At 30.4% G+C, this 21,890-nt stretch overlaps 2 protein-coding genes across 4 annotated transcripts; one reads left to right on the forward strand and one right to left on the reverse strand.

Annotated features, from left to right (window-relative positions):
• Window positions 1-7,188: 7,188 nt before the first annotated feature.
• On the reverse strand, window positions 7,189-9,188 carry LOC105766434 (putative pentatricopeptide repeat-containing protein At1g12700, mitochondrial). Its single transcript, XM_052630105.1, is given in 1 exon segment — window positions 7,189-9,188. A coding segment is annotated over 1 exon segment (1,236 nt). The 5' UTR covers window positions 8,905-9,188; the 3' UTR covers window positions 7,189-7,668.
• Window positions 9,189-11,066: 1,878 nt separating this feature from the next.
• Window positions 11,067-12,761, forward strand: LOC128040964 (ribosomal RNA small subunit methyltransferase, chloroplastic-like). Of its 3 annotated transcripts, none has more exons than XR_008195732.1 (5): window positions 11,067-11,242; window positions 11,377-11,569; window positions 11,914-11,998; window positions 12,224-12,276; window positions 12,440-12,761. XR_008195732.1 is itself a non-coding variant. In XM_052630103.1 (5 exons), exons 2-5 carry the CDS (start codon window positions 11,527-11,529, stop codon window positions 12,530-12,532), a joined length of 243 nt encoding a protein of 80 aa, XP_052486063.1. In that variant the 5' UTR covers window positions 11,067-11,242; window positions 11,377-11,526; the 3' UTR covers window positions 12,533-12,761. The 3 variants fall into 3 exon arrangements, 2 of the variants coding, with proteins under 2 accessions (XP_052486063.1, XP_052486062.1); XM_052630103.1 differs by having other exon boundaries at window positions 11,377-11,538; XM_052630102.1 differs by lacking the exons at window positions 11,067-11,242; window positions 11,377-11,569 and having other exon boundaries at window positions 11,597-11,998.
• The last annotated feature ends 9,129 nt before the right edge of the window (window positions 12,762-21,890 follow it).

The raw sequence follows: 21,890 nt of genomic DNA on the forward strand, positions 1-21,890 counted from the left end.
TATAAATACAAGAGATATTTAATATTACATCATATATCATTATTTATTATATTAATTTATTAATTTTATAAATAAATTATAATTATGTATGCGAAAATGTACCTTTTTTTCGTGAAGTCTACAAAATTTATTACAGAAATATTAAATAACTTTTCATATAACAAAATTTGGTTTTAACTTTTTCCTGATATCAATGAAGTCAGGATATTTTAAGGGTCGAGACTAAATTATATATTTTTATAAGGGTTAAAATATAATTAAATCAAAACTTTATTAATTTTTAGAGAAAGGTATAAGCCGGTTTACTAATTTAAAATTTTATAAAACATACTTTTTTAGTTTTCGGTGAATTATATCATGTCACAATTTAAAATTAAAAATATACATATAAACTCGAACCAAATTTAGGTGATTATCTCAAATAATAAATTTAAAATTTAATAAGATCTAGTTTAAAACTCGATTTGTAAATAGATTTAATGAGGAGTATACCATTAACAGAATTCATCAACTATTGCCCTAATAAATAGCATATAAATGGTGAAGTTGGCATTAAAGGGATTTTTGGGGTCATAAAATCAACACCTTTCACTTTCTCATGTTAAAAACATGGTGCAAAAGAGCAATTCAAGACATGGGCTTTAATTAGGGGTTAAATGTTACAATCAATTATTTGGGTACAATATGATTTTTCTCATAAATTAGGGTAAAGAAAGACAAAGAAGGTAGTCTAGGACTGAAATCACTTTGCAACCTAAATTTGGTGAGTTCATTAAAGTGTTGCAGCAAAAGGTTGAAATAGTTACCATTTTGAGATTAAAATGTAATTTTATCGTTATAAAAATCTTATAATTTTACGGTATAATGAGAAATTTAGTATTTAATGTTTAAATTTTTTTGTTAATTTGGCTCTTTTTTATAATTAAATTTGGCCTCAACTTTTGAAAAAGAGCCATTTGACCATCAAGATTTCAAAAAGAGTTGAATTGTTGTTTTTTAATATAAATATTAACTAAAATTTTAAAATTTTAAACATAAAATTTCATGTTATTTTTTTAATTTTGAATATTTTTAAAATGTTAAATCATTTCTTGACGTGACATATAAGAGAAATAATTCTATGCCGACTTGAAGTAAAGTGAATTATCATGCGAGTTGTCACGTGATATTGTTAAAGTTTAATGTTTTAGTCAACATTTACATTAAAAAGTATTGACTCTTTTGAAAAGTTAAATACTAAATTTAACTCAAAAAGAATAAAGATCAAATTGACAAAAATGTAAAAGGTGAGGGTTAAATTTATCATTATTCGTAATTTTATTATTTATCATTAAATTTCTTTTGTTAATTTAGATTCATAAATTTTTTGTTATATAGGTACCAAGTGAATATTTTTATTTCAAAATATCACACCAATAAATTTAATAAAAGAATTTTAATAATATTAACAATTGAACCTAATTTTAAAATTTAAAAGGAAAAACTAAAATTTTGAAAATTAGAGTACACTAAATTTCAAATGCATGAAAAGTATAAAATTTGAGCATATCTTAAGAATTGGATGTGGCATAAATAAAATATAAAAACTAAGCATATAATACAAAATCGCTTGTAATATAAAAATAATGTGAAATTATAAATATATTAAAATATATAATATAATATATTAATATATATAATCATATCGTATATCATATATCATATATATTATATTAAAAGGTATACTTGTGGTAAGTTTTAATCTGGATTTTTATAATGCGACATTTTTCACAATAATTGTGTGACATGTGTCATATATACTACAAGATATAGTTGCATATATTGTAAGTTTCTAATGTGAACAACTTAATACATCCATGACACATGTAATTTATAAATTTTAAATTATATTCATTCTTAATCACATTATATAATAAATTCATTTACAAATATTAAATTTTTTAACTATTTATTTTACCAAAATATCACACCAAGGAATTTAACAAAAGAATTTTAATAATATTAACAATTAAACCTAATTTTGAAATTTAAAAGTAAAAACTAAAATTTTGAAAATTAGAGTAGACTAAATTCAAATGCATGAAAAGTATAGAAGTTTAGAGCATATTTTAAGAATTCAGATGTGACATAAATAAAATATGAAAAAAGCATATAATACAAAATCGCTTATAATATAAAAATAATACTAAATTATAAATATATTAAAATATATAATATAATATATTAATATATATAAAATCATATCATATATCATATATATTATATTAAAAGGTATACTTGCATATATGGTAAGTTTCTAATTTGATTTTTATAATGTGACATTTGTCACAATATTTATGTGACATGTGTCATTTATAAATATATTATAAGTTTCTAATGTGAACAACTTAATACATCCATGACACATATAATTTATAAATATTAAATTATATTTATTCTTAATCACATTATATAATAAATTCATTTATAAATATTAAATTTGTTTAACTATTTATTTTACCAAAATAAATTAAAATCTTGGCTATGGTAATGCACTAAACAAATAAATTATTCAAGGTATTTACCTTTAATTATGATTTATTAACAAATTCAATTATGTTGAGGTTGATTTTTTCGGTCCCCTTTATTGAGAGACATTCTTCCGTATTTGTAAGGCAGGATTCCCTAATGTGATGTGTAACACCCCGAATTTTGGGCCTAGAAAAAAATGTGTTTTTAAAAAACACTTCAATGTGATATCGCCAGATTCGGCCATAACGTCTAGGCCGGGTTTGGGGTGTTACATTTAGTGGTATCAGAGCCAAGTTACAAAACTCGACTGTGGAATGAGTTTTGAAAATATTTAGAATTTCAAGAAAATTGTTCTTGAAGTGTTTTGGAAGGTTTACAAGTGTGGCACACCGAGTCTCCAGCGCTGAATCTGTAAGTTTTCTTTATACTGTAGACTGCTTAAACTAAAATACACTGAGAGACTACTATAGATAGTAGGACTGTACTGAAACTCATTAGTTAGAGTAAACTGAGACTGTAGGAAACTGGAAACTATAGGGAGACCTTGATTTGCGAAAACAAAACTCTGATTACTGCTTTTCATAAGACATCTATTAATAATTACTGGAATTACAAACTGATGCATAAAACTTCTTAAACTGATAATACGTTATTTGATATAAGCACAAGAGGTACACACGGACGAAGTATAAGAGGCCATGGTAGAGGCCGTAGAGGTGTTCGAGTTGGGTCCTCGTCATTTGACCATATACCTTATTTGGAACTAGAGTGCGATGCGAAAGCGTAGTGGTGGAGTCTGTGTTATGCGACTGATCTGATAATTGGAAATTTCGAGGACGAAATTTCTTTAAGGAGGGGTGATTGTAACACCCCGAATTTTGGGCCTAGAAGAAACTGTGTTTTTAACATGTGGCACAATGTGCCCAACATGACATCTCCTTATTCATTCATCCATCGTTACATCCCTCCATACTCTCATACTTCACATATAATTTATTTTCATCAAAATATCACATATCAAACGTTCAACAATATATCGTAATCAATAATGATTTTCCCAGAAACTATTCATTAATACAACAAACTTATGCTTACATCTAGGCACACTTTTGTACACCAACTTAACATGCATAAACATTACAACAGAAATCTCAACCAAAACATTAGATATACAGAGTAACTGGCAGACAAATTAGAAATCTTCATACACATAACATTGTACCCATCAAACAAATCATTAATTCCATGAATTGAGTTCACAACCAACATGCACCTTATCTCGTAACACACATCTGCGACTGTGGCAACTTTTCCAAGACAAGGTAACACTTCCTTATAAACATAATACACAACATAAACATCATAGTATAAAGACATATAAGACAAACATTAAAGATTTGAGTTTAGGAGCTCACCGACAAAACACCTCAAGGATGTATCACCTACTAGCTTGACTTTCCCCTTGTTGTTAGGTCCCTCTCTGTCTCCGCCGACTAAAAAGTAACAATCATATAAAACCGACCGTGAGACATTTATGAGTAAGACAATCCGATTCTAACAACATGTAGAGTATACTCTCTACTTAACATGCTTATTTTCCTTACAATCCACAACCAACATTTAGTCAGATGTCTGTAGTTCATTACTTTCTTTCAAAATCAAAAGACACAGAAAAGAATAATAACGTTACTAGTTCTCAAATTTCGCCTTTGATTAAGCTACTTTGCTACATATATATTTTTTCCAACATGCAGCTTGACTCCTTCACTTCTCAAGCAAAGGTCGATTGTTGAAGCTCAGAAATGGTTTCTCCATTGTTCTCTTTTGTGCTTCAGTTGAAGAAAGAAAGATGATGACCCCCTTTTATTTTTTTCTCCCTTATATAGTCATCATCTTATTGACCATTCAAACTTTTCCATACAAGTACTAACCCAACTTAAAACAAAATATAGGAAACAAGCCATTATTTCTCAACAGACCCCTCAGTAAAATTTGAAATCATCATTAATACCCAATTTATCCCCAAAAATATTTTCAACATGATACACACAAGATGCCGTAGGATCTAATTAAAACATATAAAATAATTCAGGGTTCGCCGTTCTATATGGCCAAGTTTTTGCTCAAAAATTCGGGTGTGACAATTTTCCCACCATAAAAAGAAATTTCGTCCCCGAAATTTTCTTACTAGTTAAACAAATGAGGGATTTGATCCATCAAAGAACTTTCACTACCATTAGTAACTTATTCCATCCCATGACATGTACATTTTGAAGATCGTGAAATAATAGATTTGTCATAGTGGAGGACTATCTCATTTGTAATCTGGCTAACTTGTTTACTTACCTTCCAACGACGAATGTGAGTGCTAGGCACCGTTCTCATATAGGCAATCTTGCTTAATCATGTAGCACACATGGATATAGCGTACATATTGGCCTGGACCGCGCTTTGCTGTAATACATGCATTAGCCCCATCCGCCCAATGGCGTACCTATTACATTAGAACAACTCGCAAGGAATTTTTTTTGTACCCAGGGTCAGCTCACTGGCATATGATTTGCATAAATAATTTGTAACACCCTCTACCCGACTTGAATCACCAAGTCTGGATATTGGATGTTTCAATACATAAACACTTAACAAAAATTTAAAACAATTGGCGTATAACCCTTTTTCAACATACTTCTTATTATTTTATTAAGTGTATTTAGAACAAAAGAAATAAAGAAAATATCTAAGAATACATCATACTTTTAAAAGTAATATAAGACATAACAACTTAAAAGTTTGATAAAGACAAACTCTACATGGCGTAGAGTACTAAACGCCATGGACCTATAGTACCCTCCATATGTATAAAATCGTAACTCAAACAGATAACTTGGCACAATCTTGGTTTGGTCATACCTGCTCAAATCAGAACCTACAACAAGACAAACACTTGTAAGTTCAAATGAACTTAGTGAGTTTTGATTAAATTACCTTAAAAGCATTTGTTGTTGATTTCCTTATTCTGAATATTCTGGATTTCCTTTCTGTCTTCGGTGGATACCTTTCCAATATCGGCGCATACTTATACGCCAACTTCAGACTTGATCATCTTACACACAATACACTTTATAGACGGATTACAAAATTCACTACTCATTATGGGTTTTATGTCCTTTACAGTAAGCAAATGCATTTATCATAGAAATACCCATACAAAACTTACCTTCTGCGGATTTTCACTCCAACGGTCGTTAAATACTTAATCTAGAATGGTGTACTTACATATATATCTCTTGGCAGATACTCATACTAGCGGATCTTTAAGATGAACTTCATATGAATTCTACCTTTGGCGGATTCTCCTAGTGAAGTAACAACTATCAAATTATTTGGACAGATCAGGACTTAAATTTACCCAGGCAACCTTATTACATACCATGAGAACACTCTATCTTGATGAACAACTTATACTTTAGTTAACTTTTTCTATATAGCGTGAAACACTCAAATTTGGCGGATACTTTAGAATTTACATATCTTTCATACATAGCATTGATAACTCAGTCTGATGAATACTTACTGCTCATAATTATGAATACGCTAGATTTCCTGTACTGATTGACTAATATGGCAAATTCACCCTTTAGATAACACTACTAGAAACTCTTTCAAGAAACAAGAGCCGTTTTCATTTTCATTTTCTTGGAAAATAGTGAAGAAAACATGTTGGGATAAAAAAATTGAAAATAATTTTTGAAAAATGAAAATAAAAATATGTGAAAATTAGAGAATAAAAAACATGTTTTTTTTTATTATTTTTGATAAAAATGGTTTAAAAAATAGATTAGCACGACTCAAACCCAAACCACACCTAAGACTATAAACACTCTTGACCATCATGCCATCACATGGGTTGGCACTTTTTCTTTACTTTCAACGTCTTTAAAAACACAATTTGGTTCCCATTAAAATCATCATTCAACTTGGTAAGGTTAAAAGAGTTATGCTAGTATTGGTCACATGGGCTTGAACCACTTAGGCTCCACTCATTCCTCATTAAAAATATATATATTTTTTGCCACAACATTTTCTTTGATTATTTAGTTTAAGGTTAACTTAAAGTTTTTCTTTGGTTGCCAAAGACGCTCATAATAATCCAAGCACCAGAATCACTGTAGTTCTCTACACATCTAGAAACTGACCCTTTATCCATCTGCACAAGACTAGCAGTAGCATTTCAAAGAGACTCAACACCATTCCTAAATTTCTTCCAATCCTAGTCATAGAGTTTGCAACATTGTCATGTAGTTATATTTATTTTGTTCAACCTATAGTTGTAATTTTGAATCTAGTAGAATAAAATAATATAAAATTTACATGGTGTTCAATGATGGTATTGATTGGTTAGCAAAATTAGCTCTATGTAGGAAAAATTATGGTATTGTGCAGCACTTATAGCTGGTTTTGATTTTGTATATGGTATTTTATCATGCACATGCATCAATCAAGAGGGAAAGAAGAAATATTTAATGAGGTATTCTTTGGGTAGCGATTTCATCAAGAGAAGGGATTTTATCCGTAAAGAGGCTGAGCAAACTTGGAGAGTCAGTAGATTAATCGGGATGACGATGATTTAGTAATGAAAAAGTTAGTAGGCTTGAGGGGCGACTTCTCTCTTATTTCTTATTCTTGTTGAGGTGCTCTTTATCTGCGACTAAATGAAGTTGGTTTACTCAAAAGTGGCTTGGTGAAGAAATTAGTGGTTAAGTCGATACTTGACCTTATCATGTTAACTTAAAACAAAACTAGAAAAGGTGGAAGATGGGATTGTTCAAATGATTTGGACGGATTCTAATCGTTGGTGTGATTGTGGAGCTCTTAAAAATTGTTATCCAACGATGTCTTTCCTTAAGAATAAAGACATTTCGATCTCGGATGAACATGTTGTTTGTCATTAGTGCAAAGTGAAATCTAAGGATGTTAGTCACATTTTGCTGGACTGTGCCCGAGTTAACAAATTCTGAGGTATTTTATCCTTTCTTTTGTTATACTTTGATAAGTTGGTGTCTAAACCTCTGTTTAATTGGTGGTTGATGTATATTATGGTTGTGTTGTGGACCATCTGGAGTGCAAGAAATGATTCTATGTTTAGAGGAAAATATTTTAATTTGGAGTACATTTTTTTTTGGTTAAATTAAGATCTTTGCAGTAGATAAAAGTCTTGCCAGAATGTATGAATTTTGTTGAGTCAATGTGGGGGGAGGGGGTGTCTGCGAGATTTTGAAAGGAGTATCCGTAGCCATCATACCAAGAGTGTGATGTGTTGGGCTCGATTTCTCGCTTTATCATTACATCAACAAAATCCTCAGCTTTAGAAACCATCCCTTCCTTGCAATGCGCATCAACCAATGTACTATACGTGATAACATCAGGCTCAATGCCTTTCTTTCTCATTGTGTCAATGATCTCTACAGCTTTAGAAATCGTTCCTTCCTTGCAAAGTACATCAATCAATATAGTATATGTGACAATATTAAGTGAAATATTGTTATCAACCATTTCATTCAAAAGCCTTGTTGCCTCATCCTGCTGGTCCGAATTACACATACCATGAATTAAGCAGTTATAAGTAATGATATTTGGTCTAATGCCTTTAACCTTCACTTCAGAGAAGAGATCGAGAGCCTCCTTTAACAACCCGTTCTTACAAAGACAGTCAATGACAGTGCTATATGCTACAATATTGGGTTCATAAGCTCTGCCTTCCATCAACCTTAGAAACCTAACAACTCAATCAGTATTGCCGGTCTTAGACAACCCCTTGAATACTGTATTGTAAACAATCAAATTAGGTTGATACCCTTTTTCAGTCATTTCATCGAACATACAAACGGCCTCAGAAATCTTACTTTGATTACAAAGCCCATTAATCAAAGTTGAAAAAGTTACTGCACTAGGTTCAACACCTAACTTCAGCATTTTCCCCAAAATAGACAACCCAAAATCAATTCGATCTAATTGACAAAAGCAATTAATCAAGATGCTCATAGAATAAACATCATGGGAAACGCCTAATAATTCCATTTGGCTACACATAGAAACAACAATGGCATAATGTTTCATTCTAACAATGGCTGCAAATAATTTAGTGAATTCCAGAATTGAAGGCATTGGGTACCTGCCAATCATCTTATTGAACAAAATCAAAGCATGATCAACATTCTCGAAGCCATCATCCCTTTTTCCCTTTCCTCTAACAGACATGGCTTTCTTACTTAAGGCTTTGATGTGGGGAGCAAAGGTGTTAGAAGAAGAAGAAGAAGAAGAGTGGAAGTTAGAAAGATGGCTTCCACCATTAACAAGTGAACGAAGAATAAAAGAAGAAGGAAGCTTACCCATATCTTGAAAGTAAGCAAAATGAAAATAAATAAATAAATAAATAAAACAAAGAGAGCTGAGCTTGAAAATGAAACCTTATTTCGGTTCGTTACTCTCCTGGCTGAAATAGCCGTAACAGAGAGGCTCCGGAGATTTCAGCTTCCTCACCTTACTGTTTACTCTTGTGTCGATGGTGGATGGATGATTAGAAACATCAACATTGGGCACCTCTCCCATAGCCCTAACATTCAGCCCATTCTTGGCACCCATCATTTTTTTCATTTCTAAAATTTCAATCCTCGCCAAAATAGTACCAATTCTATTGTAACAAATATATTATCACATATTAAATATTACATCAGTTTATTATTTTCGTATAATATTTATAAAAAAGCATCTTATTTTAATTAAAAGATTTAATGACTATCATAATACTGAATTTGTAAAATATAAAGATAAAAATGATCAAATTATACACATACCACTAGATTGGTAATAAAATTTTATCTATCAAATTCAACTGTTACACTTTATACTAAAACTAAATTTTTAAAATTAATTTTTTAAGAATCTTAATTATTTGAATCAAGGAATAACATTAAGGTCTAAATGTTAAAATATATTTATAAATTAATTCAAAAATTAATTAAATCTCTAATAAAATATCACGCTTAATTTACCTTATCTTTTCATTAATCCAAAATAACATCATAGTTACTAACAAGCGTTATGTATAATGGTAATGCATATTGCATTCTTAAAGAAATATGTAAGTTTAAATCTTTGAGGCGACATTGTCAAGAAGAAGAGCCTCTAAAACAAACATGAAAAATAATAAAAGTTAATGTAATTATATATATATATATATATATTTATTTATGTGTGTATATGCTGATACCATACATACATGCATTTGGACATAGCTTTTAAGGTTTAAGGTATACATGAGATGTTATTCTTTAATGTGATTTTTTTGTAGGCTTGAATTTAAATATTTATTGTTCGATATAACTTTTTTTTTTCCGGATCAAATCATTTATAATATATATGAAAAGTAAATACATGAATATCGTAGATATTAGACCTTGAAATTGTGACGGTTGGCTTTTTGAGGGTGTGATTGAAATGTGAGAGGAAAAAAAGAGAGAGAGGGGAAGTAAAATTCAGGGTGGAGTTCGGATCAGTTCTCAACAAAATTTTAGGCCTGTTTTTTAAGTCTAGGTTCGATTTAACCCGAAACATAGGCCTAAAAATTACCTAAGTCTAGTTCAAATTATAAAATCTAAACCCGAGCCTAACCCGTATTAAATTTTTTATTATAAAAGTTGAGATACAAAATTATGTCAAAAATTAAAATATAAAAAATAAATTATTTTGCATTTTAGGCCGAGTTTTGTAATATTTAGGGAAATAAATTGATTTTGGAGAGAGCGTGAAAACGTATCCAGCTGAAAGCGTTTTTTATATAATTGGCAGGAATCTGCACCCAGCTAGACGCATTTTCCCTTTAAGACGCATTTTCTGATTTTATTTTTAATAAAATAAGTTACTTTTGTCAGAAAATTAAATGTTAATGGTTTTGTACTATTCCTCTTTTAAGCACATTTATAATTTTTATTTCATCATATTTCAAGCTTTTTTATTTATTTATTTTTAATTAATAAATATATTGTTTTGAAGTTTTTTTATTTTTAATTCATCTTCTTAATTAATGTCTCTTTTATTTATAAAATTAAATAATAAATATGTAATTATATAATAAAAATATATTTTATGTATAACTTCTTTATATATAATATAAACATCAACTAATTTTGTTGATATAATTTTCTTTATATATAATATTTATATGTAATTATATAATAAAAATATATATTTTATGTATAACTTCTTTATATATAATATAAACATCAACTAAATTTGTTGATATAATTTTCTTTATATATAATATTTATATGTCAAATATTTATTTTCTCTATGTATATTGTAGTGGTGCTCATGGGTTGGGCGGGTTTGGGTAAAAATATAGGCTCGAAATATGGGTTCAAGCAAAAAAACGAGGCCTGTTTAGAAAACGGGCCGGGCCTTAGGCAATTTTTTTGGCCCGGGCCCGGCCCGGATATAATTAATATATTTTTTATTTTTAAAATTTATTATTACATTTACATTTCCCATTTCCCATTTCTCTGACCCCGTGTATCTGATAAATCCCTAACCCCTTCCCTCCTCCCTTTTTTCCCCAAATCAAAAACCCACCTCCTTCGATCCACCATTCCACCTCCGGTGTCCGGTCCTCCACGACACCACCTCCGCTCTAGCGAATCTAGCCTTCAACGTCTTCTACCTTTGAATTTCAAAGGTGAGTTTTCCTTTAACCCTATTTCCTGTTAACCCAATTAGAAGTAATTTTTTACTTTTTGCTTTTTGATTTTGATTGTGATTTTGATTTTAATTTTTGATGTTAACGGTTTTCTGATTTTGATTTTGAGACAGTGAATATTGGGGGGGATTTTGATTGTGTTTATAACATATTATTCTTTGCAACAAAAAGAGTGATTGAGTCCGACTAAAGCGAGTGAGTGAAAGGCGTGGCAAGAGAGCAAGTTCGACTCGCAAACGATCAGCAAGTGAAGGAAGAAAATCATGATTGTTCTGGTTTTTTTTTTTAGTTCTTTTGCTGGTTAATGTGATTTTCTTTTCTTGAATGATGATTGTTCTTTTGTTGTAAATTTGTTCTTTTATTAAAACCGAAAAAGAAAGAAAATCAATTAAAATTTGTTCTTTTATTGATGAATTATAATTTAAAGTATATTGGTTGAATAAATTAAAAGTATGAATGATTTATATGTATTTTTAATGTTCAACCATATAGGTATAAAATTTTTCATCAAAATTTTCGAATGTTTTTATGAGGTAGAAATGTGAGGTTGAATATGTTAAAATCTTTGGTCTCTCTATGTTGATTGTTTTTGGCTATTTGGGTTTAGTTTTCAAACTGGTTTACTAACTTTAATGCTTGAAAAATACCAGGAGGAAACAGCTGTGCGATTGGTGGAATCGTCTTTGCGGACATCTGAGTACCGACCCATCAACGTCTTTGTTAATTTTTATTCTGGTATTTCTACAATATTTAGTGGCTCTACAATTCATTGTTCACTTAATCTTTGCTTTTAAACTGCATCATGTGCTTTGGATTTATTGAAGGCTTTTGTTTGGTATTAATTTGTTGGTTTTTTCAGCTTTCAACTTTATGCAATGGGAAAGAATTTTGTTCATGTATTACAAGTCAATGTTGTTTTCAAAAACTTATGTCATCTTTATATTATGTTTTCTTTTTCAGAGCCTGAATACAACTTTAGAGTCCCAAGAACAAATTTCTTTCCTCAACCTAATGTAAGCTATCTAACCAATATCAGGGCACCGTATTTTGAGCTTCAACTTAAACCAATCTAGCTTTACCTGGAATAGGTCCTTCTTTCCCTAACAGGGTCCGCTTGAACCATCTTTTACTTTACTAAAAGGAGGGTACTAAGGCTTCGATTGTATGCTTCTGTAGGTTGATGCAGCTGTTGTTACATTTAGGCTGAAACAGGCTCTAGACTATCCTTCAGTGGCCTCCACGAAAAGCTTTTTCTCCATGGTTGGTTGATTCCTATGTTGAGGCAGCCTTGTTGTTAGTAAAACTCATCATAGTTCCGTGTAGTTCTGTAGGAACTTAAAGTAGACTTTCAAACTTGAGTTCTAACCGGTTTTGAGATGATATTCATGTATTTTTTGGGTGATAAAACCTAAATTAGTAACTAAATTACAATTTATATTTTGTTATAAAATTAAATATGTAGATTTGTTAATGTATGGATATTTTTGTTGGTTGATTATATTTTGCATGTTTTTTTTTACAATTTTAGTGTCAAAAAAATCAAAAAATAAAAATAAAAAACGGGCCGGGCCTTGCCGAGCCGGGCCGGGCTCGGGCTTAGAATTTTGTTCTCGGGCCTGCCCTGGACAAAAATTCATGCCCATATTTCGGGCCGGGCCAAGCCCGAGCCTAGAAAGTGGGCCAAAATTTTTATGGGCCCGACCCGGCCCATGATCACCTCTAGTATATTGTGGGTATGATGATTTCTAATATTATAAAATGAAATAATGATTTTAAATATAATTGTTATTTTTATATGTAATATATTTCAAATATTTTTAACCATTTGACCAAAAAAACTAATTATATTAAAAAAGTCAGAAAATGTGTCTTAAAGTAAAAAAAATCGGGATAGTAAAATCAAGAGTGATCACGCTCTGTTTTTAAATTAAGGTTGTAGGAATTTTGTAAAGTGAATTAATTTAGTTTTGTGATTAAGTGTTGTGTTTGTGTATGAGAGATCTTGTGTTCAAATTTTTTTCCCTAAATTTTTGCTATTTTTGCCCCAACTCCCTATCCTTGAACGTTTGGTTTATATATTATTTTCACTTAATTGATGACAAGAATTAGCTTGTTGGTTTAGTGGTAAGGCTTCAACTTATTTAAATGTGTTGTGTTTAAATGTTGTTTGTGTAAAATAGAAATTATTTTTATTTTTATTTTAAACTTTGAGAAAAATATGATAATGATAACTAATCAGATTTAGTGGGAGTTAATGGGGATATGGGTAGTTTTCTGATAAATCTGTTTAAAATTATTTTTCCCCAAATTCTCAATTGCCTTTCACTCTCCACTCTTTCAATTTTGGCTTTTCAAGTTAGATTATTGCATAAGATTTTCTTTGTTTTCTTCTTCTTTTCCCTTTTTCTGAAATTTTCTCTTTTTCCTTCCTTCTCTTATCTTTTTTTTTTTGTCTGCCATCATTGTTTTGGTGAGTTCATCACTCGAATTTTGTAACCAGTCTTATATGTCTAGAAGTTCTTTGCTACAATATTTAAGTCTAACTGTAAGTAAAATCTATTCTTGTGGTTGGGAGTGTTGAATGTGAAATTTTGCTTAATGATTTGTGAACGATTTCTTTTGGGTTAATTTCTCTTGTGTTTCTGTTAGGAGAGAATCGAGAGATGCAAAGCATTAATAACTATTGCTTCAAATCGGGGTAAGTGACTGAATGTTTGTAAAGGCATGATTTTTGGTGCTAAGTGTAGTAGCACAATTTTATCCGGGTCCAGTGCCTAAAACAAAAACCAAACCAAATAAAAAAAAACAATCCATTTACAACCCAAAATTATCAACAGACGCAAAACCCTAAGCCCAAAACACCTTGGCCCAATACTAAACTAGAAACCCTAGCAGCAAAACAAAAATTTCAAACCCTAGGTTCGCTGCACCTAGGGCTCTCTACCCTCTGGCCAACCACCCCGCCGCCGCAGCCACCTCCCCACCTACCCCGTCAATCGCCCGCAAAAAGCAAAGAAGAAAAGACAGCAAATAAACTAGAAACAAAATTGTAAAATGGCTATATAAAGCCATTCGGCCGAATGTAAAAGGGGTTTTTTTTTTTGCTTTCAAAAAAAGCGATTCAAATGAAAATAATAAGAACAAAGCAGATTTGAAAAGAAAAGAAGTAGAAATCCAAAGGTTTTTATTCGTTTTTATTGTTTTTTTCACCGTTTCTATTTAAATTTTCTATTTTTCTTTCATTTTTTAGGGAACTATATAAAAATATATATATAGGTATATATTAAAAAAAAGTACCTTTTTTGAGTTTCCGATCATCAGATATGACGACTGCAAGACTGACGGCCAAATATGACAACTGAGGGTCGGAGCCTGGTTGGATTTTTGGAGGAAAGTTTTTTTTGAGAGAGAGATTTCAGGTTTTTTTTAGGGGAAGGCAACAAAAAATGAAGTTTTAAATTTTTTTTTATTTATATAGGTGTACAAAACAGCGCCGTTTTGGCCATAGCTCTTGGCGCCAAAACGACGCCGTTTAGGGGGACAACCCATATGTGACCTGACCCGACCAGGGAATCCGCATGTTTTTGAGCTTTGGGTTATTTCCCTTTTAGTCCTTCCGTTTTTTAATGGTTTTACAATCAAGTACTTTTAGTTTTTTAATTTTACCCCTGTGATTTTTTAGCGATTTCAATTTGGTCTTTAATAAAACTGTGCATTTTGGGGGCGGGGAAAATTACCCTCTTAGTCCCTCCTTGTTATTCGCGCGTTCAGAATAGTCCTTCCCCTTTAATTTATTTGCGATTTGACCCCGAATTTTGTTTTTAATTCAATTTAGCCTTTTTTTTGCTATTTTGGTTATTTTCTTATTAAAATTAATAAATTTGATATTATTATTTATTATTATTAGTTTTATTTTCCTTTTTTATTACTATTGTATTAATATATTAATTAGTTTTGTATTATTTTTAGCTTTATTTTTATTTTATATATATATGCATTTTTTCTTTGTTTATATAATTATCTTATTATATCATTTTATTATTTATTATTTATTATGTCCTTTTATACCTTCAAAGTATTACTATTACTATATTTTATTTACATTTACTTATTTAAATTTTAAATATATTTGTCTTATTATATATTATTATATAATTATTTATATATATATATATCTTTTCTTTTTAAAACTTTAGATTATTTGTTATTCTACTATTAATATTAATATTATTATTTACTTATTTATATCTTTTCTTTCATTTTAAACTTTGTTATATATAAATATACATACATAGATTTTAATTTTATAATTTTATTTATTTTCGTATTATTATTATTGTTTTATCTTATATTTATTTATTTATGTGTTCACCATTATTTTTATGAAATGTTTTAGCCCTAGTTGTTTATTATTTCATGTATAATTGTTTTGTCATCTTTTATTTATTTGTTTATCATTTTGTTGTGGTTGCTTGCGTTATGTTTACATCATTGTATTTATTTTTGTCTTGCTACCCATATTGACATTGTGTTTTATTACTTTAAATCACGACTTTAAAATAACCAAAATTTCGTATTTTGAGATTCGAAAAGGTCGTGCCCTAACTTACGGAGTTTCGATTTTCTCGATAAATCCAAATACAAAAATCTTTTCAAACTCAAGTTTTAAATGATCTCGGAAATTAAGAAAAGATCGTGTCCTAACTTACTGGGCATGATCCCCTTTTTTTTAATCCGAGATAGCTAAATATCTTTTAAATAAGTAAATTTTTGGCATCCATTTCGCGCATCGGGAATTCAAGACATTGTGTGCTAACTTACTGGATATAATTCTCTTTCTCGATTAACGTAAAATATGCCCTTTTCTCGGGAATTAACAAAAGATCATGTTCTAACTTACGGGGCATGATCCCTTTTCTAAACCTGAGATAATTAAATATCTTTTTAAATAAGTAAGTTTTTGGCGTTTATTCGCGTATCGGGAATTCAAGACATTGTGTCCTAACTTACGGGATATAATTTTCTTTCCCGATTAACGTGAAACATGCCCATTTTTCTCAAAAAAATTCTGCATTTTGACAAAGGATCGTACTTTTAAATCTCTTTAAGGTTTTTAATTCTCGACACTAAGACACTAAATAATAAACTAGGTACCAATTTTGGGCGTTACGAGGGTGCTAATCCTTCCTCGTACGTAACCGACTCCCGAACCCATTTTTCTGAATTTCGTGGACCAAGATCGTAGTTTTAATAAAATCAAATCGTTTATTAAAAACAACCACTTTTTGAGGTGACCCGATCACACCTCATCAAAAAAGATTGGTGGTGATTCCCATTTTTGTTTTCATTTTGAAAATCCAAGTCGACCCTGTTTTCACAAAAAAAATGGTGTCAACACTAAGGTTGAATGTTTAGTATGTGTGGTTGAAATAGTGTTTGGCTTCTAGTATATTGAGGTTTGATTTCATATATAGTTATTAATTGGTTCGTTATGAATGTTGTTTTTAGGGTTTGGAAATGTGTTGTAGCATTTTTTTTCCAATTTTGATTAGGTGTGTACCTTTAATCCTGAAAAACAGCGAACAACGCGAAGTCAAAAAACTCACTGTCAATGCTACACGGCCATGTGGGTCACACGAGCTAGGTTAAGTGGGTCGTGTAGGCCACACAAGCGTGTGTTAGGCCGTATGGTCCACACAAGCTGGGCTAGTTGGGTCGTGTGAGCCACAAGTGCGTGTAGGCTCATTCTCAGTAAAATTTCGTCAGGGATGTATTAGAAGTGCGAATCAAGATCAGCCACTTCGTAGGTTCCAAAATGTGTTATGTGTGACTTATAGATATAAAAACTGATGTTCTACCTCTGTTTATCCGATTTTTGAAAGCATGATAGTATAATCTTTTGTGTATAGCATGTATGACTTTTAGACATGAAATTTGAAATACTGATATAGCATGTGTTACAACCGAGAGCATATCTGTGTTATAATTTCTGCATTTGATGTAACACCCCTAACCCGTATCCATCGTCAAAATAAGGTTACGGAGCATTACTGTACTTACATATCAAGCAGACAAAAATCTCAAACATTTCATATCATTTAGTATTCATGTCAAAAACCAATCTACATCATACATATTGTCCCTAATACGAGCCATTGAGAGGCCCTAAATACACTTTAGAAACAAATTGAAATTAAATTGGAAATTTAGAGAATTTTTCAAAAACTTATAAAATTTTAAAACTGCAGGGGACACATGGCCATGTGGGCATACTAACTTGCTCTTTTAAAAGATTCAAGGGACACACGACCGTGTCACCTGGCCGTGTGTCACACACGACTGAGACACACGCCCGTATCCCTACTTGTCTGGACGAAAATAGGCCATTTCCAAGCCATATTTCTCACCCAAATTGGTACCAATCTAAATACAACAATTTGCATTTAACCAAGTCATAAATAGGCATCCAAAACCAACCAAAATCAAGCTTAAAATATGTAATATTATCACATACAACCAATATGCTCTTAGGCACCTCAAATGACAACTTATAACATGTAAATCTAAGCATTCAATTTATCCAATTGTTTGACTAACTTATATACATATTTGTATCAAAACTTACCATACAAATCATAAATCAAAACATAGCATTTAGTACTATTTATGTACTTGATCTTAGCATCAAATAGTCATATAAGTCACTTATAACTTGTACACCAAAACACCAATACAAACCATTCAAAATCTAACATCATTTCACATATGTGGTTTCCACAACAAGCACTAAATCGCTCCAAAGTAATATACATATTAACCATACCAAACCACACATCAAACATGATAAGGCCATTTATACATACATAGCAAAATATTCCAAAACACAAGCCAATTCAAATGGCTAAAAACATAACAAAACATGTAGACTATCATTAGCCAGAATAACCTATACATGCCATTATAACCAAAATTAGATAACCAAAAGTATTGAAAGAGCCGATAGATAGTGTGATATAGCTCCGCCAAACTTTCAACCCGAACGAGCATCCGAATCACTATAAAACACGAAAAATAACACAGAGTAAGCATTTAAGCTTAGTAAGTTCGTATAACACAGAATTTAACTTAATATTTAACCACAATTTAGGTAAGTAACTCAAAGCATATCACAATTCAATTTGGCTAAAGCCTAACACATATTCATCAACCAAGTTAGTCATGTAATTCATATAAAAACTAAAAATCATGTATGAGTTCAACAATTATTTAAATTCCATGTACATGTAACATCTATGCCATATATCCGTATATCATATATAAACCATTTCCATGTAATTCATGTAAATACCTGTACTAGTTCATATCGAACTCATATAAACTCATAACAGAACTGTGCCTGTTAAACCACTTAGAATATCGTTAGATAAGCAGGTAGTACACACGAGGTGTACTGAACTGTAATCCGTCAATTCCTGTACATGTATGCTCATATGAGCTATAAACTGTAAGCTCTTCCAAGCTGAATAATGGTAAACTCCTCCGAGTTGAATAACGGTAAGCTCATACGAGCTGAGTATCGGTAAGCTCATAAGAGCTGAAGTCGGTAACCCTAATGACATGTCATTTGTATCCTACGAATTCTTAAGGTTCAAACGAACTCGGTAATCGTCGTACGTTGTTGGATATGCGATCGATATTCATATATGATGATAATACAATTAAAATACATTTATTTCAATTAAAGCATATAATTACACAATTTAATTACACGAACTTACCTCGATAAATTTACGTAAATTCGAATGCGACTAATTCGATATTTTTCCTTTGCCTCGATCTAACTCCGTACGAGATCTAACCGGATCTATACGAATGAATTTAACTCAATTCAATATTCTACTTAGTTCAACACACTTTTGGGTAAAATTACCATTTTGCCCCTATACTATTAATTCTTTTCAATTTAGTCCTTAGGCTCAGAAAATGAAATTCATTCAATTCTATCCCTGCCCAAGCCTTTAAACATGCTTATAGTAGCCGATACATTTAAAAAATTCACACTTTTACCACAATTTATCACGTTTCTCAATTTAATCCCTAATTGATAATTTCATCAAAAATTCCTTTACAAAAAATGTTTATCTAACAACAACTATTATTTTTCTACCATTAAACTTCAAAACCCTAACATATTTATCAATGGAAAAACTCAAATACTTTAATAGCTTCACAAATTAGTCCCCGAGCTAGCTAGATTAAGATACAACAATCTTAGAACATAGAAATCATAAAAAAACGGGAAGAAAAATACTCACATGCAAATAAAATAGGGATGGCCAAATAAAGCTTCATCCATGGCTTCTTTTTGTTTGAAATTTCATTTGAAGAAGAAAAAATAAAGATGAAATCTTTAATGTTTTGTTTTATTTTATCATTTATTACCTATTTACAAAATTACCCTTACCTAACCTTAAAATTACACTAATGCCAAGCCATGCACATCCACTATCACATTTGATGGTCTAATTACCATATAAGAACTTCCACTTTAAAGTTCTATAACTATTTAATACCTTTAGCTATTATAACTCAATTTTTACACTTTACGCGATTTAGTCCTTTTTATCAAATTGAACATGTAAACGGTAACATTTCTTAACAAGATTTTTATACGATAATACTATCATGTTGTAGATTATAAGATAATATTAAAATAAATTTTTTGATCTAGAATTTGTGGTCTTGAAACCACTATTCCGATTTTACTAAAAACGAGCTGTTACATTTGATCCGTAATTTGAGAAATTTGTTTAAGCATGATGGTATATTTCGATGCGTATAACATGCATGACATATGTGCATTTGTTACTTGTTTAGTGATTACATGTGCATTGTGGTGGGATTATGATGTGATGGAGGAAGTGTTGGTAATTTAACTGCATATATATATTAATAAGCCATCGTTGCCGGGCAAATCGAGATGGCAGGTCATTATTTTCGGGCAACTCGGGATGACTTAACTGGTGATATAATCATATATTTGTTTTGGTGGTTTGACCACATTTATCTAATTCTAGCATATTACCGCACCATATCTGGCAGCATGACTACGTTATTCTAAAAAGTGACATACACTCACTTATAAGTGTATAGGGTTGGATGGGTATTCGTTGCCCCAATTGGTCTGTAGGGATGGACGAAGATAATGTATAGTAAATGAGGATAGGATCTTTATCTGTATCCGTATCTGTTTCTGCATCTGTATCTGTAACTGTATATGTATTTATATCTATAACTGTATCTGTATCTAAAATTTTCTTTTGTATCTATATATATATATTTGCATGGGTTGAGTTATATACTAAGCTATTTAGATCACCTAATTTTTCTGACTTCTCAAGTATTCAACAAACTTAGGACTGAACAGTGTGGGATTGATTTTCTGGTTCATTTGCTTATTTGATTCATTTGCTTGGAACGAAAATATAAGATTATGGATGGAATGCAAAATACCTTGTTTGGTTCATTTGCTTGGAATGAAAGATTCGTGTATTCGATTAATGAAATTTAAGATTACCTAAAAGCAAATTTTGCTATATTTTCTTTGTTAATATTTTTTTTTACAAGTTCACTTCCTTTAACTTTTTTAGTCTCATTTTTTCAAAAGTTATACCAACTTAATAAATTCACCATTTTATTATATGAATTCAAATGAACTGCCATTAGACCTAATTATGATAACTTATTTATATGATTTATGAATTGAACCAGTAAAAATGTTGAGTTTTGAAATCAACATCTTTCACTTTCTCATGTTAAAAACATGATGCAAAGGAACAATTCATGGCATTGACTTGAATTAGGGTTAAATCAAATTTCTCACAAATTAGGAGAAAGAAAGACAAAAACTAGCATAGGATTGAAAATAGTTTGCAACCTATATTTGATGAGGTCATTAAGGTGGTGAAGCAAAAGGTTGGAATTAAAATAGTTAATTCAATCATATAGGTCGAAATATAATTTTACCATTGTAATAATTTTTGAAAATACAATACGATAGGATACAATACTATATTATAATTTTATTTTATTTTTAAAATGTCACCTTACTTTAGAGAACCACATTAAAAGAATTAACACATGAGGTTAAAGAGTCTAAATTCATATAAATCTCATTAAAAATCCAAAGATGGATTTTAAGGCTAAATTTTAGGGGTTTAATTATAATTTTTAAAAAAAATAGAAGTGTAATGATAATATTTTAAAAGAACTAAGGGTTTGATTACAATTTTAAAAATTTGTGGGATTAATGAATTTTTTAAAAAAATAGGATAGTTTAATTAAAACTTTAAAAAAATTTAAGGAATATTGAATATTTCCAAAAGTTTTGGCCCATTGAGCACCATTAATGTCCTCCTTAAAAAACCAAGATATATTTTGTGGGATCAAAACAAATATCAAATCCTAACCCTATGTAATAACTATGAATAAAGAAAGAGAAGAAAAGGGAAAAAATTAGAAGATTAAAGAAAAGAAGTAATGTGGTTTATTTTATTTTGATAGATAAAATTAGTAAAGGAAACTAAAATTTCTAATAATCATTTTCACCAAATATTTAATAAAATTT

Source organism: Gossypium raimondii, chromosome 5 (genome assembly GCF_025698545.1).
Source record: "Gossypium raimondii isolate GPD5lz chromosome 5, ASM2569854v1, whole genome shotgun sequence".
Taxonomy (NCBI): Eukaryota; Viridiplantae; Streptophyta; class Magnoliopsida; order Malvales; family Malvaceae; genus Gossypium; species Gossypium raimondii.